The sequence below is a fragment of the Haematobia irritans genome, chromosome 5 (assembly GCF_050003625.1).
Source record: "Haematobia irritans isolate KBUSLIRL chromosome 5, ASM5000362v1, whole genome shotgun sequence".
NCBI classification, from domain to species: Eukaryota; Metazoa; Arthropoda; class Insecta; order Diptera; family Muscidae; genus Haematobia; species Haematobia irritans.
In genome coordinates, this window is record NC_134401.1 from 71,688,859 (window position 1) to 71,716,278 (window position 27,420).

A 27,420-nucleotide genomic window follows, 5' to 3' on the forward strand; every position below is an offset into this window, starting at 1 on the left:
CCCAACAGTGAGGCGTGGTGTACTGTGAGGTCAATATTGGGGTGAAATTATTTTCATTATAATTTCACTTTATATCATTTTATATTTATTTTTAGTTTAAAAAAGTAGTCTGTTCAGGGTTACTAAGGAAAATTGTTTGAAAAAAATAACAAAAAAAAATGAATTTTGATCTTGAAAATTGAAGTATACGGAAATAATTTTTCCTTAAAAAAAAAGATATATGTAAATCTTGAAAGAATTAATATTTGTAAATTAATAAGAATATAATAAGAATTTCGCTTGAAGAAATTAGAAAATATTGAGGAAAAGTATAAAGAAGCCGGAAACGTTGACGAAAATTGAAAATAAATTGCCTTTATATACGAATTTGGATGAGCTAACTTTATCCCATACCTCGTGGAGAGCATATCTTGTGTGAAAAACGTAATAAATTTATCGGACTTGGCGAATACAATCGGTTGAAGAGAGGCCAATCTGATATATTGGACAATCAGTTGGAGATAAGCGAATACGAAATATTGTGACACAAAAGATACCGATTTCACGTTCTAAATATCAGTCCGTTATAATTCCCGAAGTTCTGCACTACGTCTAATGTATCCTTAATATTGCGAGCAATCACGTGTGGATTTCTTCTACCTTATTATTCTATCGGATCGTTTCAAGATGAGAAGTTTTAGATCTTAAGTTACACTACCATATTTATCTAATATTTACTCTATCCATTTATGTCCATCGAGCTCTATACAATTGTTAATTATTCAGATGACCACAACCCAAATCGTCCGTCAACTGGCCAGATGACTTCGAGGGATTGAGAGGTGAGTCCATTTTTCGTTGCATCCCGTTTTGTATAAGCTCGATACTTATTGCACCACTCGATTACATTATAAACTTAATATTTTAAGATCCATTATTAATTTCAACTACATTTTCATCAATATACGATTTGTCCATTAGTCTCTTTTACATTCAATACCATTATTTTATTCGGAAATTATGTTAATATTGGGACTTTTAGATTAATAGATTAAAATTTCATTTATGTTAACGAAGCCAAATTATTTCTCAGGGAAAGAACTCCCCATGACTGAGCACGGCCGGGGACTATAGGTAGCACTCCCGGGAGAAATAGACCTGGTGGAGAAATTTCGTTACATAAATAAATGGCGCCCAACGTGGGGCCTCAGCAAACATCTTCGGAGCATTCACTTGAAATGGCTCGAAATTATTAACATCATTTGCATATGCTGAGGTTACACAAGATTTTCACATTTACTTTTAGGATATCCTGGACTCTTTTATTACTAATGTGGTTGGTTTGATATAAGCACCGGATTTTCCTTAAAGTAATCTAATTTTTTTCTGAATCTAAATGGATTTTCGTTATTTTTTTTGAAAATCTCTAATGCGTACCTTAAGATTCAAATTTTTTCACTGAAGATCAGAGGAGATTAGACTTTCGAAATTGATAATTTGGTCAATTTTGTACTACTTCATTGATCTCAGTTTTTTTTTATGGAAGTGGGATTAATCCTGGAGAATTTTAATACTGGTAAAATATCGATGTTATACTCCAGTAAATTCCGACCTCCACGTTAAATGGCAAAAGAAAAGTTAAATAATTGCAGTGTCCTTAGCCCAAATCCTTTATTGAGTAGTGTAGTTCGGTATTCTTCTTTGGTAAAGTAATTTCGTTAGTTTGTCCAATTTTAAGTTATAAGTTTTTAAATTTGAACTATAATACGGAATAATGCCTCTCACGAGAAGCAGGGAAAATTTATATCATGCAAGCGTAGCGGACGGGAATCGTCAAAGAACTAGATCCGAAACGAGAAGGTTGGCAGAACACGGCGCAGGCGATAATAATAATCGAAATGATGAAATGAATCCTTCTAATACGATTACAGAAGATCGCGTTCACCAAATAATATCCTTATCGATAGGTCATTTAAGGGATGAAATTTCGTATATAATATCTTCGCAAATGGGGACAGCCATGAGGAATCTAAACGTAGGATTCCAAAACAATACTTCAGATACCCCAAATAGAAGAGTAGAAGTAGAGACTCTTTCGCCTCAGTCATCTGACTCTACAGAAAAGACATTGAGCGTAATCCGAAACTGGAAACTTACATTTAACGGTGGAAATAGTGACATAGATATTGATGAATTTTTATATAGAGTGAATGTCATGACGAGTAACACCCTTAACGGAAATTTTGAGTTACTGTGTAAATTTGTTCATGTACTATTCGAAGGGAAAGCTCTAGAATGGTTCTGGCGCTATCACAGACATAACGACACAATTAATTGGTTGCAACTATGCCAATCCTTGAGGAAACAATAAAAAGGTTTTTATAACGATTACGATATAAAGGATATTAGACGCCGGAAACAAAGAAACAATGAATCTATTGATGACTATTGCGATGCAGATATGATCTTATCGGATAAACTTCGTGAACCAATGGCGGACGAGGAGCTTTGTGAATCCCGAATGCGGAATCTCAGACCGGAAATACGTTACGAACTTCTGCATATGGATATATCTCATGTATCTGATCTGCGAAAGGCAGTTAGAAAACATGACAATTTTATTAGTGATACTCAATGGTCGCATAGATCTAGAAATAATGGGATGGATATCAAGTAGCTGAAATAAGTGAACAGAATATAAGGACAAATGATAATCAGGAAGAATTGGAAATAAATGAGTTAAAGAAATCTTTAATATGTTGGAACTGCAGAGAAGATGGACATGGATATAAAGATTGTTGTAAGGAAAAAACCATATTCTGTTACGGGTGTGGAGAAAAAGACAAATACCGACCTAATTGCCAAAATTGTAAGGAACAGGGAAACTTGCGAAAGGATGTCCTTCGACAAAAGAAAAGACATCCAATGAACAGTCTCAAAAAGTAAATTCATATACTAATTTTAAAAATATACCAGAAAATAAAAAAATAATTAAACCTAGATCAAATAGAATTGCAAATAGAATGAGAATATTTTGGAAAAATTTAAAATTATTAAGAAAGTATACGATTTCAGCCATTACAAATATAAAAAATGATACACGCCCATATATACATATTAATATCAGAAACAAGTTATACTTTGGTCTGATGGACAGTGGCGCTAATAAAAGTGTGATAGGGGGGCAACTTGCTCTAGATATTCAAAACGGAAATGACTACGAAAAATATAAAGACAGTGTAAATACGGCTGATGGCCAAAGGCAAGTTATTGCAGGGAAGAAATTGTTGGATTTTACATTTCGGGGCCAGGCTTGCCAATTTGAGTTTCTACTAGTGCCATCTATTAAACAGGACGTAATATGTGGGATTGATTTCTGGAAAAGATATAATATCTCAATTTCCATTGGAAATAGCATTTCGGAAATAGTAAGTGAAGAAATTGATTCTGAAAAGTTGGTTCTATCAGACGTCCAACAGCGGAAACTTGATTCGATAATAAATTTATTTCCAAATTCAGAGCGTGAAGGTTTAGGCTGCACAAAATTGGTGGAACATGTCATTGACACTGGTAATGCGAAACCAATTAAACAGAGATATTATCCTATTTCACCAGCTAAGGAAAAGCTTTTGTGTGAGGAAATCGATCGATCCTATCTCGACTACCCGCAGTCCATTGTATCTCAAAGATCGATTTAAAAGACGCCTTTTGGCAAATAAAGCTTGAAGAGTTATCAAAACAAAAAAACCGCTTTTATCATCCCAAATAGGCCATTATATCAATTTACACGAATGCCATTCGGCTTATGTAATGCGCCACAAACGCTGTGTAGGTTGATGGATATCGTTATACCATATCAAATGAAGAGCCATGTTTTCGTTTACTTAGATGATTTGCTGGTCGCCTCAAGCAACTTTGAAGAACATTTACAGCACTTACAAGAAATAGCCATACAATTTCAAAAGGCAGGCTTAAAAATCAATGTTAAGAAAAGCTGCTTCGCTATAAGGCGGGTGAAATATCTCGGATATATAGTAGGAGACGGTCATATAGGGGTAGATCCAGAAAAAGTAAGAGCAGTAGCGGAATTTCCGGTGCGGTGGTACCGCAGATTTGTTGACGACTTTGCTACTCATACATTTGCGTTGACCAAACTTTTGCAGAAACAGAAATCGTTTGTATGGACAGAAGCAGCGCAAGAATCGTTTGACTGGCTTAAACAGAAATTAACTTCAGTACCGGTATTTGTGAACGCCGATTTTTCAAAACCGTTTATAGTAAACTGCGATGCCAGTTCGGTAGGGATTGCTGCAGTTTTAGCGCAATTAGATGAATCTGGTAACGAGCGTCCAATATCATTCATGTCACAAAAATTGAGCAAAGAACAGAGGAATTATACGACTACAGAGCTAGAATGTCTAGCTGTGGTACGGGCGGTGAAGAAATTTAGACCTTACATTGATGGCCACGAATTTAAGGTTGTAACTGATCATGCCAGCCTCAAGTGGCTGATGCAGCAGTCTGATCTGTCTGGAAGGTTGGCCAGATGGGCTTTGAAGTTGCAAGGTTTCAATTTCACTATAGATCATAGACGAGGCAGAGACAATGTTGTGCCAGATACGTTATCTCGGGCATTTGAAAATACTATTTGTGAATTAAATTTGGAAATTTCTCCCTCAGTTGATCTTAACTCGCCTTCATTCGATACGGAAGAGTATTCGAGTTGGAGATCAGAAGTCTTAGAAACTATGTTTCACGATTTTAAAGTCGAAGGAAAATATATATACAGAAAGTGTAAACATTCACCCGACGGTTTAGAATATGAAATTTCATGGAAATTAATTTTCCCGAACGAACTCAGAGAGAAGGTTATTTATACTGCACATAATTTACCTAATGCAGCTCATGGAGGTATATCGAAAACCATGGAAAGAATTCGGCGGTTTTTCTGGTGTCCGAAGATGACAAAAGATGTTAAGAATTATGTGGGAAATTGTGAATTGTGTAAAACGTCAAAGGCACCCGAAACTATCGTCACAGACAATGGCTCTCAATTTACCAGCAGGGGAAAAAACTCATTTCTAAATATGGAATTAAGCACCAGCTTACAGCAGTATATAGTCCTCAGTCGAATGCCAGTGAAAGGGTAAATCGATCTATCAATGCGGCTTTACGATCTTTTATCAGAGACGATCAAACAAAATATATACCAAGCATATATATACCAAGCATAAATATATATATTAATATATATATTAAAATAACTGTTATAAACATCAACAACAATAACAACACTCAACGTCATCTACAGCCAGTGTAGAGAGTGAGTGTTGTAATTGTTGTTGTTGCAAAAGATCAATTCTTCTTTGCTTTGCCCTTGACCAACATAAAGGAAAGCAAGAAGTCAGTTGGTCGTTGACTTTCGTTAAATTCGGCACGGGTAACATTACAATATACAAGTAGAAAAAAAGATAGAGATCAAACATTATCATATTAAATCAAAGTGTAACAAATCAAAGTCAAAACAGATAATATTAAAACGTGAATTGTGAACTTATTTAATAGAAAATAAAACATATTAAAAACTCAAAATCAAACAAACAAGTGTTTTAAGTCAAAGATAAAAAAGGCAAAGTGTGGTAAAATCGGACGGACATGATGACATTTCTAGAGGTCAAAGTCGACCTCAAATATACAGTGAAAAATTGGAAGGTCTATATCGACCTAAGAATTCACCCCCATCAAAACCCCATATAAATTTAGTGGGAATTTACGCCCCCACTAAACATTTGGTCATCTTCGAACCGGATAAGTGTGTATTTAATGGAAAATAAAATTTATTAAAAACGTTCAGTGACATATTACTAAAAAGTGAACTTTGGCCTATGGACGAAAAAGTTAAATTATTAACAAATCGTTTGTGCACAAATTATAAAAACAAAATCAAGGTACTTTTTGTGAAAGTTTTTTAATTTAATTTGTTTACCAGTTTCAAAACAACTTAAGTGACATTTTTAAAAAACAATAAACTTAAATACAATTATACTTTCATAATTGGAAAACTTTCCAAGTAAAACCACTATTTGTTAGCAATTGATTTGTGCAAAATTTTGGAAATTTTTCGTTTCACTAAAACGAAAACTGACTTAACTCACATTGTGCTAATCAGTAAAAAATGCGTATTACAAAATTTCAAAAAAAAAGAAACCAATATCAAAACCAGCATGTGTTATCGTGACATTTATTAACATTTGGGAAATAATTAAAAACATTTTTTGTTCGTGGAAAAAAAAAAGAAATTATTTCAAGATTTTTGGGGAATAGTTACTCCAAAAATAACCAAAATTTTTCGATTTCATTGTTTGTATGATTTGAGTGACATTTTCAAAAATAAGATCATCCAAAATCATGGTGCTTGTGACATTTCACAAAAAGAAGGTTGCTTTTCAAAAAGTGAAATATTTTCCAAACAAAACGGTATATTATATTCAAGGCCAAAATCGGCAAAAACAAATTCAGTGTAAATCCTTGGACATTTTTACAAAACCAATTGTACAACAACAATATGATGTACAAAATTACTGAGACATCAAAATCATCGTGTAACAACGATTAGTGACGTCATCAATGTTTACCGTCATCATCGACATGAAAGCAGCAACAACGAAATCTATATCACGCAAGTAAAAAAAAAAAAAACAAAGCAAGCAGTAAGTACACAACAAATAGTACACAAAACTTCTAGAGAAATTTATGTGATGTGAATACAAGTGACATTCTCTCCTTGCTACATCAAACTTGGCTCTCCTTATTTCTGGTGTATCTTCAATGAGAGTTGCCAGATTTTACATTTTTTGACTACTTGCGGGGACATTTTTTCGACCTCATAAAATTCCAATTTCGAATTATTCTGAACAATACAAATAAAAATGGATGTCGTACAAAAATTTCATAATTTATGTGATGATTTAATTGATCTTGTAGAAACCGACGACAGCAGTCGAATCGATTACCACATCGCGACCTTAGAATTTCTTCTAAATCATTCAGAAGACTTATGGTTTCAAATACAAGATGAATTAGACAAATGTCAAGACCTCATTCACCAAAATGCAAATCCAATAAATCCAAAGCAACTAAGGGTAAAATATTGGAAGACTTTCAACAAATACAAAATATTTTCGAAAAATATAAAATCAACAATACAATCAAAAACGTCCCAGACTTCACACAATTTCAACTCCAAAACTTCCTGCCCATCTCACAATAGATATATTTCTTCAAAACCACGTCCAAATCAAATCTAATGTACTGAAAATAGACCCATAGTAAAAAGTACATATATCAATTCATCAGACCTCTTGGATCACAACGTAATCCAGTTAATTCCTGGACCTCTTTATCGACCTAAAGAAACACAGGACACATTTTCTAATACAATTTTACAGTCCACATTTCAAAATAAAATACAGTCCACACCACAACCAAAACAAAAAATACAGTCCACAAATATCACCGTCCTACCACGACCTATGACTTTGCCTATAAAAAATTTCTCACAGCAGAAACTCGCAGTTCCGACTTCAACAGTCAACAAAGTAAAATACAATCGACATCGTGATCAAGAAGACATCACATCGTCAAGTTTATGCGATGATAGCCGACATTCGTCCATACATCATCCGCAAATTAGCCTAGTTCGGGATTCTAGTCACCAAAAACCAGAATCAAACCCGACCGACCGACGACCTACTCAAATCTTCATAAGACATTATTTAGGATGTGAACTTAGACCTCCATCAAGCCGAGCAGAAGTTCATTCATCAATCACAAACCTAGTTACAGATAAAATTGCAACACCGACTTGTAATTTTATTAATTCAAAACATGAACTAAGCCCTCCAAGCTCTGCTTGGCTTTCATTCTAAAGGGTGATTTGTTAAGAGCTTGATAACTTTTTTTTAAAAAAAAACGCATAAAATTTGCAAAATCTCATCGGTTCTTTATTTGAAACGTTAGATTGGTCCATGACATTTACTTTTTGAAGATAATTTCATTTAAATGTTGACCGCGGCTGCGTCTTAGGTGGTCCATTCGGAAAGTCCAATTTTGGGCAACTTTTTCGAGCATTTCGGCCGGAATAGCCCGAATTTCTTCGGAAATGTTGTCTTCCAAAGCTGGAATAGTTGCTGGCTTATTTCTGTAGACTTTAGACTTGACGTAGCCCCACAAAAAATAGTCTAAAGGCGTCAAATCGCATGATCTTGGTGGCCAACTTACCGGTCCATTTCTTGAGATGAATTGTTCTCCGAAGTTTTCCCTCAAAATGGCCATAGAATCGCGAGCTGTGTGGCATGTAGCGCCATCTTGTTGAAACCACATGTCAACCAAGTTCAGTTCTTCCATTTTTGGCAACAAAAAGTTTGTTAGCATCGAACGATAGCGATCGCCATTCACCGTAACGTTGCCTCTGATTCCACCAGCGTACAAACCACACCAAACAGTGCATTTTTCGGGATGCATGGGCAGTTCTTGAACGGCTTCTGGTTGCTCTTCACTCCAAATGCGGCAATTTTGCTTATTTACGTAGCCATTCAACCAGAAATGAGCCTCATTGCTGAACAAAATTTGTCGATAAAAAAGCGGATTTTCTGCCAACTTTTCTAGGGCCCATTCACTGAAAATTCGACGTTGTGGCAGATCGTTCGGCTTCAGTTCTTGCACGAGCTGTATTTTATACGGTTTTACACCAAGATCTTTGCGTAAAATCTTCCATGTGGTCGAATAACACAAACCCAATTGCTGCGAACGGCGACGAATCGACATTTCACGGTCTTCAGAACACTCTCAGAAACAGACGCAATATTCTCTTCTGTACGCACTGTACGCATTCGTGTGGTTGGTTTAATGTCCAATAAAGTAAACTGAGTGCGAAACTTGGTCACAATCGCATTAATTGTTTGCTCACTTGGTCGATTATGTAGACCATAAATCGGACGTAAAGCGCGAAACACATTTCGAACCGAACACTGATTTTGGTAATAAAATTCAATGATTTGCAAGCGTTGCTCGTTAGTAAGTCTATTCATGATGAAATGTCAAAGCATACTGAGCATCTTTCTCTTTGACACCATGTCTGAAATCCCACGTGATCTGTCAAATACTAATGCATGAAAATCCTAACCTCAAAAGAATCACCCTTTACAGCAAATCTAGATCAAGGCATTGCAAAACCTATTTGTAATCTTATTCGTTCCAACAATGAACTCAGTCCTCCACCAAGCCGAGCAGAAGTTCATTCCTCAACCTACGACCTATTACAATATAAAATTACAAACCTGACTTGTAATTTTATTCATTTCAACTATGAACTTATACCTCCATCAAGTCGAGCAGAAGTTCACTCATCACCATTGAGCCTAATGCAAGCTGCAAATGCATCATCGACCTTTCTTTCTTCATCATACACATTTTCATCTTTAAACAAGTACTTTGACCTTTACAGCAGAATCGAGAATTTACCTTGTGGTTCCAGTCAGCCAGTCGACCTATTCATTGGACCAGACTTTGCAGAACAATTTCTAGATCTTAAAGCCCCGATGTGTCCATTTGCGCTTCCTTCACCACAAAAAACAGTTCAAGACTTGATTGTGGGAGAACTGATGGAGCAATCGAACTTTTTGGTAGTTAGCACATCGTCAGCGTCTCTTTTGACACAAAATACAACCATGACCTTGATTGTGGGGAGACTGACATCACGTCCAGCTAAAGCGATGTCTAATGCGTATCAGTTAGATATCAACTTCGTCCATTTTTTGGGGCGGAGGCGACCTCAAAACACCTTTTGAGGTCAAATCAATACAACAGCCACTACGGAATTAAATTAATTACCCCATGGCATCGAATTTTGAGTAAACTTTCTTCTTCAAAGTATTCTGACTTATTGCCATTCACCAAACTGGGAAAGATGTTGAACACCTTTGCTGACATTGACTTAAACAATTCATATCTGGATCTTCAATTAGCCAGAACAATCCCTCAAGCGGATACACACGACTTCCTAAGGAACTACTTACCTCTCATCAGCTTCAGAATATGTATTTCAAATTGCCCATCGACTTCAATTCAAAAATTTATTTGCACTAGAATTTTTATGATCTACAAAAAATCAGGCCCCAGCGCAAAAGTCAAAGTTTGCAACATCAAACATCAAGACTTCATAATCAGGATCGAAACAACAAAATATAAACAACTTTTAAAAATCGACCTAGCGATACTTGAACGCAAGTCCGATTCACCTACATACAAATCTGAATTTTGTCATAAAGGCCATCTACATTTGTGGTAGAAGGATCCTCCCTGGAATATCAAAAAGCATTCTTCTTTTCATCAAGATCTAAATTTGAAAGAACAACTTGAAGTACAAATGATTTGCACGACCTTATATATATATATATATATATATATATATATATATATATATATATATATATATATATATATATATATATATATATATATATATATATATATATATATATATATATATATATATATATATATATATATATATATATATATATATATATATATATATATATATATATATATATATATATATATATATATATATATATATATATATATTGTTACGTTTTTATATTTAGGCGTTTTTAATTACCCGACAATTAAAACACAGTTCTTTTAAATAACGACAATCTACAATTTATTTACTATGACTTCACACTTTACAATTCGTTCACACTGAAGTTATTCGTTTGACGCTTTAATTAAGACTGACTCGCAAGCAGCATGCGAGCGCTTTTATATATGCCGGTGTGGCAATACGAGAACATTCTGGTAGCACTACAATATTCTGGCAACGCCAGAACATTCTTAGACAATGCTAGAAGGATCTACGACCATTAAGTAATTCGTCTGGTGGCTGCCAAACACATACACACTCACATAGATATATGCTCGCATTACTACAACAACAATGACAATAGACAATGAGATGAAATGAGAAAGCAAAATAACAAAGCAAAGGGGTTGTTATTCTATGAGAGAGTAAGAACTAACATTTCGGTAAGCAAACAAAAGAACATAAAAGAAATTCAGGAAAATACTAGAAAATGAATAGATGATTCCAACAAGTGATAGCGAAATTTTATCGTTACAATTTTAAATTTTAAATTAACGGAAACTAATTTAAATAAACTTATATCTATAATTATCAAATTCGTAACACTGCCTCCCGCTTAAGCCTGTTCGTCCCGAACAGGCACAGAACCTGTTCCGTAAGGAGCCAATCGTTCCAGATGTACAACTTTCATCTTTGATCTAGGGCTGTCGTCCTTCTGAATCCGGTATACAACATCATTGATCTTCTTGATGACTTTGTATGGGCCTTCCCACTGTGTTTGCAGTTTAGGACACAATCCTTTCTTTCGTTGCGGGTTAAATAGCAGAACCAAATCTTCTTCTTGGAAGCCTTCAGTATTTACAGCACGATCGTATCTCGCCTTCATTCTGTTGCTGACCATTTTTATTTTGTTGCGCACTGATTCGTGAACTTCACCGAAAGTGTTTGGGATGTCGTTTCTGTTTTCTTCCATGGCGAGCTCATTAGGTTTAGCACCGAATATCAGATCACCAGGCAACTTCAACTCAGTTCCGAATAGAACATTGGCAGGTGTTCGAGAGGTGGAATCATGAATGGCAGATCTATACGACAGCAAAAACTTTGGTATATGCTCGTCCCAGTCCCTCTGGCCGTTGTCCACTACTTTTCGAAGATGTTCCTCCAGAGTGCGATTAAACCTTTCTACCATGCCATCGGATTGTGGATGTAATGGTGTAGTCCTCGTTTTCTTGATACCAAGGGATTCACACATCTCTTTGAATATGGCCGATTCAAAATTTCTTCCCTGGTCTGAGTGAATCTCGGACGGCACACCGTAGCGACATATCCAGTTTTTGTTGACAACATCCACAATCGTTTTTGCTTCTTGGTTTGGAATTGCATACACCTCCGGCCATTTGCTGAAGTAATCCATGACCACAAGGACATAACGGTTTCCAGAATCACTTACTGGGAAAGGGCCTGCCACGTCCATTGCTATTCTTTCAAACGGGGCTCCTGGTCTATATTCTTGCATAGGACCTCGACTTTTCCTTGTTGGACCTTTCGCCTTCATGCACTTCTCGCAATTGGCTACCCATTCAGCAATTGATTTCTGGCATCCAACCCAGTAGAATCGTTGCTTCACTTTCTCGGCGGTTTTGGTTATTCCCAGATGACCTCCACTGGGACCATTATGGAACTCCGCCAAAACATCTCTTATTTTGGAATCTGGAACGATGATCAAATTTCGGCTGCTCTTGCCATCTTCGCGTTCCCATTTACGTTGCAGGGATCCATTGACTAGAACTAAACTATCCCATTGAGCCCAGTATGATTTCATAAGTGGACTTTCGGCTGCGATGTCTTTCTTACTGGGCTTCTTGTTCTCTTCCTTTGCCGAAATAATTTTGTTCAAAATGGGATCTTTACGCTGTTCTGTTGGCCAGTCCACTCCAGATTCGACGTGTAACAGCCGAATATCAACAATCTCCTCCTTGTGTTCAGCCTTCGAGCAGTGCTTGCATTCTATACTGCAAGGTCGACGTGACAAAGCGTCAGCGTTACCGTGTTTTCCACCTTTTCTATGCTCGACACTGAAATCATAGCTTTGGAGCCTCTCGATCCAACGTGCCAGTTGAGCTTCCGGATTCTTGAATTGGAGCAACCATCGTAGAGCTGAGTGATCAGTCCTGAGCAAGAAGTGTTGTCCATACAAATATTTATGATAATGTTTTACACTCTCTATGACGGCTAGCAGCTCTCGTCGCGTTACACAGTAGTTCTTTTCGGGCTTGGACAACGTTCGGCTGAAATATCCGATGACCTTCTCCTTGCCGTCTATCTGTTGGGATAGCACACCTCCAATACCATGCGCGCTAGCATCTGTATCCAAAACAAATTTTTCGCCCGGAATAGGATACGCTAGAACAGGAGCTGAACATAAAAGTTCTTTTAAATGTTGGAATGAATCCTCCTGTTCGTCGCTCCACTGGAACTTCTGACCTTTTTGCGTCAATTTGTGGAGACTAGCGGCGATGCTGGCGAAGTTTGGGACGAATCGTCGGTAATATGTACATAACCCAAGGAAACTTCTTAATTCGTGGAGATTTCGGGGTCGTGGCCAATCTCTGACAGCTTGGATTTTGTCTTCATCGGTGGATATGCCCTCTGCAGTCACATGATGACCCAGGTATTTAACTTCCCGCTGGAAAAGGGAGCATTTCTTTGCGTTAAGGCGTAGACCAGCGGCTGACAATTGCTGGATAACGTCTTTCAAGTTCTTAAGGTGCTCGTCAAATGTTTTGCCCATCACTATGATGTCGTCCAAGTATATCAAGCACGACTTCCAGTGCAACCCCTTCAGTACCCGCTCCATCAATCTTTCGAAGGTAGCCGGAGCGTTGCAGAGCCCGAACGGCATTACATTGAATTGCCAGAGACCGCCATTAACGCCAAAAGCCGTCTTTTCCTTGTCTTTCTCGGCGATCTCTACTTGCCAATATCCACTCTGCAAATCAAGCGTAGAAAACCATGTTGTTCCGGCTAGTGTGTCCAACGTGTCATCAATGCGTGGAAGCGGATAACTGTCCTTTTTGGTGACATCATTCAGTTTTCTGTAGTCCACGCAGAATCGGGTACTTCCATCTTTCTTTTTGACCAGCACAACTGGGGAACACCAAGGACTTGATGATGGCTCGATCACTCCACTCTCCGCCATTTCCTTTATGAGCTTTTGAACTTCGTCTCTTTTTGCCAGGGGAACACTTCGTGGTGCCTGTTTTATGGGCCTTTCTTCTGCGGTTTTAATTTCATGTTTCACTACAGATGTTCTTCCTTGATTTCCCTTTTCAGAAGCAAAAGCACAGGCGTTTTTCCACAACAATTGCTTGGCTTTATTTCTCTCTGACGGCGATAGATGACGTGTCCACGCCTCGACATACGCTTCTAGATGTTTTCTCACTGCTCCATGTGTCTTTGATGAGTTGCCTTCCAAATTGACTATTGCCTCGGCTGGTGTACATTTGCCAATGTCAGAAAATTTTACAATTTGCTCGTGATTGTCAGACAAGTTCAAGACACGAACTGGTATTAGTCTCTCTTCGTTCGTTGTTACCACGGCATTTGCTATCAAGATGTTGTTGCTTTTGTTTTCTGCTGGTTCAACAACCCACAATTGGCCGACTTCACAATCTCCATTCATAGAAACCCATATAATTGCTTCGGTATTCGGTGGTATAGACTCTGACTGGCTCGTTGTCAAACGTCTGACAGGTGTATTCCCGTCGTATCCCACGTTTACCGTTATTTCGGCATCGCGCCATGTCATTACACGACGCTTCATATCCAAATTGAGACCAAAAGCAATCATGAAATCCGCTCCAATTATAACTTCGTCTACTATATCGGCCACAATGAAATCATAAGTAACGGATTTGTTAGCAATAGTTAATTTTACGGTGACCTTTCCATATACGGTTGCGGGTTCCCCTGTAGCCGTGCGTAGCTTGACTCCAATCAGTGGTGTAACTTTTCCTTTTACTAAATCAGATCTAATGATAGACTTTGATGCACCAGTATCCAACGTCAAAGTACGCTTGTCGCCATTAATAACACCCGCAATAGTTAAATTGCTATTTTTCTGTTGAACTATTGCTATGGAGATGGTGGGGCCATCGTCTGTGGGAGCCAGCTCTTGCCCCGCTGAACTAGCTCGATTTAGTTTAAAGGTGACTCACTTGACTGTGGGGTCACCTTCTTATGGTTATTGTTTAATGGAGATGGTGATGTGGATCTTGACCGTTTGCGTCGTGCTTTGCATTCTCGAGCTAGATGTCCCGTCTTATCACAGTTATAGCATTTGATTCGGGATTTAGTTGCATCCTGTTTCAATTCTTGCATTACCTGCTTCATTGCCTCTTTCATCGAGTCAATGATAGATTTCGATTCTTCACACTCGGTCTCTACTCTGCGTACTTTGTGAATTTGAGGCCGTGCCAGCAATCTCGCAGTTTCTTGCGCAAGTGCAAATGTTACTGTTTCTGCGAATGTAGCCTTTTGTGACGCATATGTTGCACATTTTATGTCTGGGTCTCGAATGCCATTCACAAAGGTCTCAATTTTGATGCGGTCCACAAGTGGGTGACTCTCTCCTGGGTATGTCAGTAGCACCAACCGCTCAACTTCTGTTGCAAAGTCTTGTAGAGTCTCGTTTGATTTCTGGACTCTACCTCTTAATTCCATTCTAAAGATGTCTTGCTTGTGCTCTCCACCATACTTGCGTTGAAGCGCCGCTATTACTTCATTATAGTTATTTCTAGAAACAGCGGGAATGCTTTGTATCACATCAGCAGCATTGCCCTTTAATGCCAATAGAAGTTCAATTGCTTTATCATCGTCATTCCACAAATTTCTAGAAGCAACCATTTCGAATTGGAATTTGAAGACATCAAATGACGTTGAGCCATCGAAAACAGGAGTTTTGATTTTTGAGCCCTCGATGACGCGCACTGGACCACCTTTAATTTCCAGCTCTGACATTTTTTTCTCGATGTGCAGAAACTTCTCATCATGAACCATAATTTTCTCATCCACGGAAAGAACTTTCTTATCCAATTCCACAATTTGATTTTCTATATGGTCCACACGTTTCTCCATGCCTTCAGAAATTTGTTGTAATTTTTCGTTGACCATTCTAGAATTTTCGTCGAATTTTTCTTCCAATTTTCTAGAATTTTCTTCCATTTTTCTAGAATTTGCTTCCATTTGTAGGGCATTTTCTTTCAGCAATTTTCTAGAATTTTCTTCCATTTTTCTAGAATTTTCTTCCATTTTTCTAGAATTTTCTTCCATCATTTTGCTCAAAGCATTGAGCATTGATGTGTAATCCACAACATTCGAAGCCACAGATGGAGTTTCTACACTGCTTGTATTGACGAGTATTGATTCATCAATGTCTTCCTTATAATCAAACTCATGCGTCGCAATGTCCATATTACGCCGTTCAAACTCTTCCAGTAGACGCTTTTGAAGCTGGGCCTTATTGCCTGTTGTCGGCAGCTCCAGTTTGCTCAATTCCTTTTTTAAGTCTTCCACTCGAAGCTCATTAAACTTCATTGTAGATTTTTTTTTCCGTTATTCCACTTCTGACACCAATTGTTACGTTTTTATATTTAGGCGTTTTTAATTACCCGACAATTAAAACACAGTTCTTTTAAATAACGACAATCTACAATTTATTTACTATGACTTCACACTTTACAATTCGTTCACACTGAAGTTATTCGTTTGACGCTTTAATTAAGACTGACTCGCAAGCAGCATGCGAGCGCTTTTATATATGCCGGTGTGGCAATACGAGAACATTCTGGTAGCACTACAATATTCTGGCAACGCCAGAACATTCTTAGACAATGCTAGAAGGATCTACGACCATTAAGTAATTCGTCTGGTGGCTGCCAAACACATACACACTCACATAGATATATGCTCGCATTACTACAACAACAATGACAATAGACAATGAGATGAAATGAGAAAGCAAAATAACAAAGCAAAGGGGTTGTTATTCTATGAGAGAGTAAGAACTAACATTTCGGTAAGCAAACAAAAGAACATAAAAGAAATTCAGGAAAATACTAGAAAATGAATAGATGATTCCAACAAGTGATAGCGAAATTTTATCGTTACAATTTTAAATTTTAAATTTTAAATATATATATATATATATATATATATATATATATATATACTACTGTGGTAGAATTGTGTTGTCATGGCGTAAAGTGCTCGGCTAGAGCATTGATCGATCCTGCCTCGCAAGCAACTTTCATTTCCCGAAAGTTGCAAAAGAAACTTTCTTTGCCGATATTCCCAGTTACTTCTGCGAATATTGTTGGCCTAAACGGCACGATATCGGCGAAGTCTACTAATGTTTGTAACTTATTCATTGTCACAACTATTAAATGTGAACTTGCCGGAGATCACGATGTGTGATCTAAAATGTTCTCATATGGACCTTTTACTGGGTGGTGACATATATTCGCGGATAATGCATACTGATGCTCATAAGCACCCTAATGGTGATCTTATTGCCCAGAAATAAGTTTTCGTTTGGATCGTGACTGCCAAAGTCACCCAAACAAAGCCCCTATAGTCTGTCGTATCATTTTATAACCACATGGAGTTGAATGATCAACTTGCTAGGTTTTGGGAAATCGAAGATGTACCGAAAGTATGCACTATGTCAGAAGAGGATAGACGGTGTGAGGAATTATACCTACGAACGACTTATCGTAATGATAATGGTCGGTATGTTGTTTCACTGCCTTTTAAGCGTGAATACTCCAAAGATTTGCAACTTGGTTTGTCCCGGAATAATGCCATTTCTCAATTTAAGCGAAATGAGTCGCGGTTAATGAGAAATCCCGAGCTGAAGATTCAGTATGACAGGGTGCTACAAGAGTACGCTGATTTGGGACATATGACCATGATTGATGGGAATAAGGTAAATTCTTCTAATTCCGTGTATTATTTACCCCATCACGCTGTTTTCAAGCTTGACAGTGCCACCACTAAATTACGTGTGGTGTTTAATGCTTCCAGTCCCACTTCTAATGGCGTTAGTCTTAATAACGTATTGGATACTGAACCCGTTCTACAAGCAAATCTAATTGTTTTGATTCTCCGATGGAGATTATTTAGATTTGTCTTCAATGCTGACATCGAGAAGATGTATAGACAAATTCTGATTCACCCCGATCAAGCGTCATATCAGCGAATTGTTTTCCGTTTAGCCCCTGATGATGTGATTCGAGATTTCGAATTGAACACGGTCACATTTGGTGTGAACTGTGCCCCATATTTAGCTATTCGGACCCTACTTAAACTGGCTGATGACGTTGAGGGTGAGTTCCCGACTGCTGCGGAGATAATAGGTTCGCAGATGTATGTCGATGACATTTTAGATGATGCCATAAAGAGCTGTGATGAACTTATAGAAGTTCTAGGTTCTGCTGGGTTTAATCTACGAAAATGGACTTCTAATGTGCAAGGCCTTTTGTTAGATTTACCCCCCGAATATTTATTGGATAATGATTTTTTGAATATTTCCAATGAGAGTACCGCCAAGACTCTGGGTTTACGTTGGAACGCTGGAAAAGTTGTTTTCTTTTTCAAGTTGGTTTCAGCCCCTGCTAGATCTTCCGTCACCAAACGAGCTGTTTTGTCTGAGATTGCTAAATTGTTTGATCCAGCAGGTTGGCTGGCCCCTAAGATAATAGTTGCTAAGACTATAATGCAACAAATTTGGAAGGACAAAACAGATTGGGACGAATGTTTGAAACCCATGACTCTGAATAGATGGTTTGCGTTTTTGGACGACTATAGTGAAATCGAACGGATAGAGATCCCCCCGATGGGTTGGTTTCAACCCAGACCATGAAGTTCAGCTTCATGCATTTTGTGATGCTTCTGAGAAAGCATATGCGGCTTCACTATACGTCCGGATTAAAAACGCCCCTGGTGATTATGTCACGCATCTACTCGCAGCACGAACTAAGGTAGCGCCAATCAAGGTTGAATCCTTGTCCCGTTAAAGCTCTGCGGTGCAACTCCATTGGCTGATATGGTTGAGACTATACGCTCCGAGCTGAGTCTCCCAGAAATTGAGACATTCTATTGGACTGATTCGAAAATAGTTTTGTCGTGGCTTCAGAAGCCCCCGTGCCACTGGCCTACGTTTGTTGCTAATCGAGTAGCTAACATCTCTACTAAGATCGGTACTAATAATTGACATCATGTTCTATCACACGATAATCCCGCTGATATAGCCTCGGGAGGTTCGTCAGCGCGCGATCTTCTAACGAATAAACTATGGTGGAAAGGTCCAGCTTGGTTATGTCGCCCTCGCTCCGAATGGCCAAAATCTACGTTTAGAATCATGACGAATCTTGAGACTAAACCGATTCGAGTCAATTTGAACCAATTATCCCCTCCTGAAGATATTTTGGCCCGTTTCTCTGATGTATCCAGAGCCCTGAGAGTTTTGGCATATGTATTCAGATTCTTTAATCGAATACACCCGAAGTTTAAATCGACACAGACGCATTCATCCTTCAATTTGGAACAGGGTGAGATCAACTTTGTGAAAGGTCGTCTTGTTGTCCTCTGCCAACGTCGACATTTCCCTGAATATGTGGCGCTGGAGAACAATGCGCAGTTATCTCGAAAGACTCCTCTGTTGAATTTCAATCCGTTTATAGATTCTGTTGGATTTATGAGGATGAATGGTAGACTTGCGCGTTGCCCTACTCTCACCTATGACGAGAGATTCCCCAAAATTCTACCCTATGATGCCCGGTTTACCAAATTGTACCTGGAGTATATTCACAGGAATACGGTACATGGTGAAAATTCATTAATGTTGAGATTGATGAGATTAGAATTTTGGGTTCCCAGACTGAAGAATCTCGTCAGAACAATCATCCATAATTGCCGTGCATGCGTATTGTTTCGGAAGAAAACTGTCGACCAAATTATGGCCGCTCTTCCCCCGCTCTTCACCCGTTTACATGCACTGGAGTCGACTTTGCAGGCCCCTTTGATATTAAGACCTACATTGGTAGAGGTTGCCGTATCACTAAAGGATATGTGCTTGTGTTTGCCTGCTTTGCGACTAAGGCAATTCATTTGGAAGCGACAAATAATATGTCGACTGATTGTTTTATTGCTGCGTTCACCCGGTTTTTTTTCCGAAGAGGTTGTCCTTCTAAGATGTTTTCTGATAATGGGACATCTTTTGTAGGAGCTCCTAATGTTCTTGGTAGAGACCAAGCCCGATTTATTGCTGAAGTGAAGCACAATCTTATTTCGCTTAACGCCTTCCAATTATTAGAATGGAAATTTATTCCCCCTGGTGCGCCACATATGGGTGGTCTTTGAGAGGCAGGAGTTAAGAGTTTCAAGACTCATCTTAAGAAAGTGTCTCACTCTCAGAAGTTTACTTTTGAAGAGTTCAGCACAATGCTAGCCAGAATCGAGGCATGCCTTAATTCTAGGCCCCTTAGTCCTATGAGCGACAATACTACCGATTTGGCCTCTTTAACCCCAGGACACTTCCTTATAGGTTCTGCCCTTCTCTCCCCATCGGAGCCCGACACGGCAATTGAGTCGTTAAGTTATGTGAATAGATGGCAGAAACTTAAGGTCCTTTCTCACTCTTTCGCCAAAAGGTGGAAAGAGGAATATCTCGTTGAACTCCATAAGCGAAATAACCCGTGTAAAAATTGGCAGATCTAATTAGATATTATTAGATCTCAAAATTGGCCACTTTAGATCTAAGCAGATTCACCTTGATATAATGAGACAGAATTAGATATAATTATATATAATTTCACATATGACGAGATCTAACTTTAGATCCAACTATATACAGGGATAGATATAATCATATCTAATACATTAGATCTAGGCCAATATTGAGATCTGATCAGATCTAATCCCATAGTAATTAGATATGATTAGATCTTACCATTTTTCGGATCTACTCATATCTAATTGTATCAAATTAGATCTCTCAATTTTTACTCGGGAAGTGGAAATTTCCTCAAAGAGATTTGGCCGTTGGTGACCTGGTAGTAATCAGGAAAGAAAGTAGGAAAGTAGGTAGAATCGAAAAGATCTACTTAGGCCCCGACAACAAAGTGCGAGTTGTTGACATCAGGGTTGGAAATTGTACTATTACAAGGCCCGTTGTCAAACTCGTACTTCTAACTGTTGATGGACAAAATTAATAACATTTCATTTTCTTTGTGTGTGTGCTCTCCCCATTTTTCGTATTTCCAGACATGCCTGGCCCATCTCGTCGTCTCAAAAACGAGCGCCCTGAGGTAGAAGTGGACGTCGCCCAACCAAAGAAGAAGCGTGGTGAGGTGAGATGCAAAGTATGTCTGCAACCACACACACACACACACATATATATATATATATATATATATATATATATATATATATATATATATATATATATATATATATATATATATATATATATATATATATATATATATATATATATATATATATATATATATATATATATATATATATATATATATATATATATATATATATATATATATATATATATATATATATATATATATATATATATATATATATATATATATATATATATATGAATAAATTTCCATTCTAATAATTGGAAGGCGTTAAGCGAAATAAGATTGTGCTTCACTTCAGCAATAAATCGGGCTTGGTCTCTACCAAGAACATTAGGAGCTCCTACAAAAGATGTCCCATTATCAGAAAACATCTTAGAAGGACAACCTCTTCGGAAAAAAAACCGGGTGAACAATCAGTCGACATATTATTTGTCGCTTCCAAATGAATTGCCTTAGTCGCAAAGCAGGCAAACACAAGCACATATCCTTTAGTGATACGGCAACCTCTACCAATGTAGGTCTTAATATCAAAGGGGCCTGCAAAGTCGACTCCAGTGCATGTAAACGGGTGAAGAGCGGGGGAAGAGCGGCCATAATTTGGTCGACAGTTTTCTTCCGAAACAATACGCATGCACGGCAATTATGGATGATTGTTCTGACGAGATTCTTCAGTCTGGGAACCCAAAATTCTAATCTCATCAATCTCAACATTAATGAATTTTCACCATGTACCGTATTCCTGTGAATATACTCCAGGTACAATTTGGTAAACCGGGCATCATAGGGTAGAATTTTGGGGAATCTCTCGTCATAGGTGAGAGTAGGGCAACGCGCAAGTCTACCATTCATCCTCATAAATCCAACAGAATCTATAAACGGATTGAAATTCAACAGAGGAGTCTTTCGAGATAACTGTGCATTGTTCTCCAGCGCCACATATTCAGGGAAATGTCGACGTTGGCAGAGGACAACAAGACGACCTTTCACAAAGTTGATCTCACCCTGTTCCAAATTGAAGGATGAATGCGTCTGTGTCGATTTAAACTTCGGGTGTATTCGATTAAAGAATCTGAATACATATGCCAAAACTCTCAGGGCTCTGGATACATCAGAGAAACGGGCCAAAATATCTTCAGGAGGGGATAATTGGTTCAAATTGACTCGAATCGGTTTAGTCTCAAGATTCGTCATGATTCTAAACGTAGATTTTGGCCATTCGGAGCGAGGGCGACATAACCAAGCTGGACCTTTCCACCATAGGTTATTCGTTAGAAGATCGCGCGCTGACGAACCTCCCGAGGCTATATCAGCGGGATTATCGTGTGATAGAACATGATGTCAATTATTAGTACCGATCTTAGTAGAGATGTTAGCTACTCGATTAGCAACAAACGTAGGCCAGTGGCACGGGGGCTTCTGAAGCCACGACAAAACTATTTTCGAATCAGTCCAATAGAATGTCTCAATTTCTGGGAGACTCAGCTCGGAGCGTATAGTCTCAACCATATCAGCCAATGGAGTTGCACCGCAGAGCTTTAACGGGACAAGGATTCAACCTTGATTGGCGCTACCTTAGTTCGTGCTGCGAGTAGATGCGTGACATAATCACCAGGGGCGTTTTTAATCCGGACGTATAGTGAAGCCGCATATGCTTTCTCAGAAGCATCACAAAATGCATGAAGCTGAACTTCATGGTCTGGGTTGAAACCAACCCATCGGGGGATCTCTATCCGTTCGATTTCACTATAGTCGTCCAAAAACGCAAACCATCTATTCAGAGTCATGGGTTTCAAACATTCGTCCCAATCTGTTTTGTCCTTCCAAATTTGTTGCATTATAGTCTTAGCAACTATTATCTTAGGGGCCAGCCAACCTGCTGGATCAAACAATTTAGCAATCTCAGACAAAACAGCTCGTTTGGTGACGGAAGATCTAGCAGGGGCTGAAACCAACTTGAAAAAGAAAACAACTTTTCCAGCGTTCCAACGTAAACCCAGAGTCTTGGCGGTACTCTCATTGGAAATATTCAAAAAAATCATTATCCAATAAATATTCGGGGGGTAAATCTAACAAAAGGCCTTGCACATTAGAAGTCCATTTTCGTAGATTAAACCCAGCAGAACCTAGAACTTCTATAAGTTCATCACAGCTCTTTATGGCATCATCTAAAATGTCATCGACATACATCTGCGAACCTATTATCTCCGCAGCAGTCGGGAACTCACCCTCAACGTCATCAGCCAGTTTAAGTAGGGTCCGAATAGCTAAATATGGGGCACAGTTCACACCAAATGTGACCGTGTTCAATTCGAAATCTCGAATCACATCATCAGGGGCTAAACGGAAAACAATTCGCTGATATGACGCTTGATCGGGGTGAATCAGAATTTGTCTATACATCTTCTCGATGTCAGCATTGAAGACAAATCTAAATAATCTCCATCGGAGAATCAAAACAATTAGATTTGCTTGTAGAACGGGTTCAGTATCCAATACGTTATTAAGACTAACGCCATTAGAAGTGGGACTGGAAGCATTAAACACCACACGTAATTTAGTGGTGGCACTGTCAAGCTTGAAAACAGCGTGATGGGGTAAATAATACACGGAATTAGAAGAATTTACCTTATTCCCATCAATCATGGTCATATGTCCCAAATCAGCGTACTCTTGTAGCACCCTGTCATACTGAATCTTCAGCTCGGGATTTCTCATTAACCGCGACTCATTTCGCTTAAATTGAGAAATGGCATTATTCCGGGACAAACCAAGTTGCAAATCTTTGGAGTATTCACGCTTAAAAGGCAGTGAAACAACATACCGACCACTATCATTACGATAAGTCGTTCGTAGGTATAATTCCTCACACCGTCTATCCTCTTCTGACATAGTGCATACTTTCGGTACATCTTCGATTTCCCAAAACCTAGCAAGTTGATCATTCAACTCCATGTGGTTATAAAATGATACCACAGACTATAGGGGCTTTGTTTGGGTGACTTTGGCAGTCACGATCCAACCGAAAACTTATTTCTGGGCAATAAGATCACCATTAGGGTGCTTATGAGCATCAGTATGCATTATCCGCGAATATATGTCACCACCCAGTAAAAGGTCCATATGAGAACATTTTAGATCACACATCGTGATCTCCGGCAAGTTCACATCTAATAGTTGTGACAATGAATAAGTTGGCAAACGACCAGTCAATTTGTCAACAACATACGCATCTGTCGACAGCTCAAAAGTTGGGTCAATAGGGGAGCACTGTGAGATCCTACAAACATTAGTAGACTTCGCCGATATCGTGCCGTTTAGGCCAACAATATTCGCAGAAGTAACTGGGAATATCGGCAAAGAAAGTTTCTTTTGCAACTTTCGGGAAATGAAAGTTGCTTGCGAGGCAGGATCGATCAATGCTCTAGCCGAGCACTTTACGCCATGACAACACAAATCTACCACAGTAGTTCCCAAAAGAACTGTAGAAAACTGTGATGTTTCCATAGCAGTTGCAAAAGTTTGCAACGAACGGGCAGCCTCTGATGTAGAAGGAACATCGTCAGAAGCTGATCTGGCTGGATTTTCCATATCGCGGATCATTCCAGGTCGTGTGCCAGAATCTCGACTTACTTGTGTTGAAGATTCCCTTCTATGCAAGTGAGAATGATGTCTTTGTTTGCAGAAGAAACATATATTCGAGCTCTTACAATTGCTAAAAGTGTGCGACGATGCTAGACAATTTGTGCAACATTTGAGTCGTTTGACGGTTCCCAATCGATTGTTAACCGACATTCGAAGAAATTCCTCGCACAATCGAAGGGGATGCGATTCGGAACAAAGAGGACATTTCTGCTGAGGATTAGATGGTACAGTCGTAGCGAAGCTCTTAAAACTTCTGTTACCATTACTATTAGTACTTGACTTTCGCTTTGGGCTAGTAGGTTTTTTAACATAATCTGGACCAGATGTCGAAATATTATGGGCGCCTTTAATGTCAAAGACGGACTCAAGGGTCTGATACCGAGCAGTTAAAAACTTATCCATTGTTTCCCATTTAGGTAGGTCATAACTCGACCCTTGAGATTGCTCCCAATGTCTTAGGGTAACTTCAGGAAGACGGGTGGAACATATGAAAACAAATATAACGTCCCAATTCTTCGTATCAATGCCCAAAAGAGACAAATTAGGTATGCTGTCGCTCATAGTACGCTGCAATTGCTTAATAGAGGGACCAGATTCTTTTAAAACGGGTGCAAGATTGAATAAAACCTTGAGTTGGGCGTTTACAAGAACGCTTTTGTTCTCATAACGGTCGACTAAATTTTGCCAAGCCATCTGAGAACCCTCATTAGTAATCGGACATGTCTTTATAATATCACGGGCTTCACCTTCCGTCTTTTGCATCAGGTAATGTCACTGATGTGCTCATTATCTTTATATAGGGCAGAGAACATATCTCTGAACGTGGGCCAAGATTTATAATCACCAGAAAAAATCTCAGTATCACAAGGAATTGGAAGGGATGAACTAGAAGACTTCTTCTTCGCATTGAGCTTTTCAATTAAAGACTCAATAAGGGCTAGTCCACGCACATACGTCTTATATGTCGCGATATATTTTGCCTTAACTTTGGCAATATCGTCACTAGAACCCATTGCGTCACACAATTCCTCATAAATTTCGCGGAAATTCTCCAAAAGTCGAATAATTGCATGCTTATGAATATTGAGGCTGTGGACGGTGTGATCCTCCTCTTTGAGAGAAGTCACGAACATATCCAAATCAATTAAGCGGTCTGCGCTTTTAATCAAATTCTTGATATCAGACATTATTAATTTCAATAAAATTGAAATTTCGAGTAAAAATAATTAATTCGGAATAAAAAACGGGGTTCCAACAGACGTAAATGGGATTCAAAAAAGTGACGAAATTTATTTTTTATTGGCAATAAACAAATATTTAATGTGTTTGAATATTTTTCATAAATTAAAAAATATTCCAATTTTGGTCTTACCAACACCACTGTGCAACAAAACTACGTATTAGTATATGATACAATGTGCAAGAATCAAAAATATTTCAAACGGGCGAAGGTTAGGTTAGGTTAAAGTGGCAGCCCGATTAAGATTCAGGCTCACTTAGACTATTCAGTCCATTGTGATACCACATTAACTAAAAGTACCTATTACATATGGGCACTTCTAGTTTTAACCGCTGAACCTTCTTGATTATTTTTCTTTGTTGAACCAACCAGATTGTTCCAAAAATATTAGCAGACTGCTTAAGTTAACGTTTTCCAGATCCGCCAGTAATCTGAAGCTATATGCTCCTAAAAGTTGCTTGCGCTTTACACAAAATGCAGGACACTCACACAAGAGGTGTTTAATTGATTCTTTTTCCTCCGCATCATGACAGCTCATACAATAGTCATTATACTTCGCGCCAATAGTTTTTGCAAAATCTCCTATCAGGCAGCGACCCGTTATAGCAGATATCAGGAGTGATATCTGACGTCTCGAGAACATTAGCATATCTAGTGTGCGGTTTAAGTTGAAATGGGGCCATATTTGGTGTCGTTACAACCCTTGCAATTCTCCCATCGAACATTTGCCATCATAACAGCCTTCTCACGCAGCATGAGCTTGCAGGTAGCTAGGGGCATACCAACAAATTCTAGTTCCCCTGGAATATGTAAGGTAGTCCCTAGCCTTGCCAACTCATCCGCTTCGCAGTTCCCCGGTATGTTCCTATGGTATGATGGCCGTTTTCGAGTTGAGGAACACAGAGTCCAAGGATTTTATTGCAGGTTGACTGTCTGAGTATATATATATATGCCCACATTTTTTGGAACATTACTTCTCAGCCAATTCGCCACCTCTCTTATTGCTAATATTTCAGCCTGAAAAACACTACAGTGATCAGGTAATCTTTTCCCTATTCGAAGTTCCAGATCTTTAGAATATACTCCGAAACCCACTTGGCCATCCAATTTGGAGCCATCAGTGTAGAAATCTATATATCTTTTATTCCCCGGGGTCTGTGTACACCACGCCTCACTGTTGGGAATTAGAGTCTCAAACTTTTTGTCGAAAAGTGGACTCGCCAAAGTGTAATCCACTACGTTAGGCACATCTGGCATTATTTTGAGGACCGAACTGTGACCGTAACTTTTTTCCGACCACAGCGATAGCTCGCGCAACCGCACAGCCGTTGTTGCAGCTGACTGTTTGGCCAAAATGTCTAAAGGCAATAGATGCAGTATGACATTAAGGGAGTTTGTTCCTGTCTTGCTGAATGCACCTGAGATACACAAGCACGCCATACGCTGAACTTTGTCTAAACTTGTCGGCTGGT

At 38.6% G+C, this 27,420-nt stretch overlaps 5 protein-coding genes across 5 annotated transcripts; 2 read left to right on the forward strand and 3 right to left on the reverse strand.

Moving 5' to 3' along the window:
- The first annotated feature begins 17,282 nt into the window (after positions 1–17,282).
- On the forward strand, positions 17,283–18,545 carry LOC142239818 (uncharacterized). The gene has a single exon (XM_075311582.1). The coding sequence runs from the start codon at positions 17,283–17,285 to the stop codon at positions 18,543–18,545; it is 1,263 nt and encodes a 420-aa protein (XP_075167697.1).
- Positions 18,546–18,586: 41 nt separating this feature from the next.
- LOC142239819 (uncharacterized) lies at positions 18,587–19,907 on the forward strand. Its single transcript, XM_075311583.1, has 3 exons — positions 18,587–18,625; positions 18,702–18,882; positions 18,934–19,907. The coding sequence occupies exons 1-3, from the start codon at positions 18,587–18,589 to the stop codon at positions 19,905–19,907; spliced, it is 1,194 nt and encodes a 397-aa protein (XP_075167698.1).
- Positions 19,908–21,438: 1,531 nt separating this feature from the next.
- Positions 21,439–22,572, reverse strand: LOC142239821 (uncharacterized). Its single transcript, XM_075311584.1, has 2 exons — positions 22,419–22,572; positions 21,439–22,367 (listed from the first exon to the last, which is right to left on the reverse strand). Exons 1-2 carry the CDS (start codon positions 22,570–22,572, stop codon positions 21,439–21,441), a joined length of 1,083 nt encoding a protein of 360 aa, XP_075167699.1.
- Positions 22,573–22,601: 29 nt separating this feature from the next.
- LOC142239822 (uncharacterized) lies at positions 22,602–24,018 on the reverse strand. Its single transcript, XM_075311585.1, has 2 exons — positions 23,152–24,018; positions 22,602–23,078 (listed from the first exon to the last, which is right to left on the reverse strand). Exons 1-2 carry the CDS (start codon positions 24,016–24,018, stop codon positions 22,602–22,604), a joined length of 1,344 nt encoding a protein of 447 aa, XP_075167700.1.
- A 75-nt stretch (positions 24,019–24,093) lies between these two features.
- On the reverse strand, positions 24,094–25,470 carry LOC142239823 (uncharacterized). Its single transcript, XM_075311586.1, has one exon. It carries the CDS (start codon positions 25,468–25,470, stop codon positions 24,094–24,096), a length of 1,377 nt encoding a protein of 458 aa, XP_075167701.1.
- Positions 25,471–27,420: the final 1,950 nt, after the last annotated feature.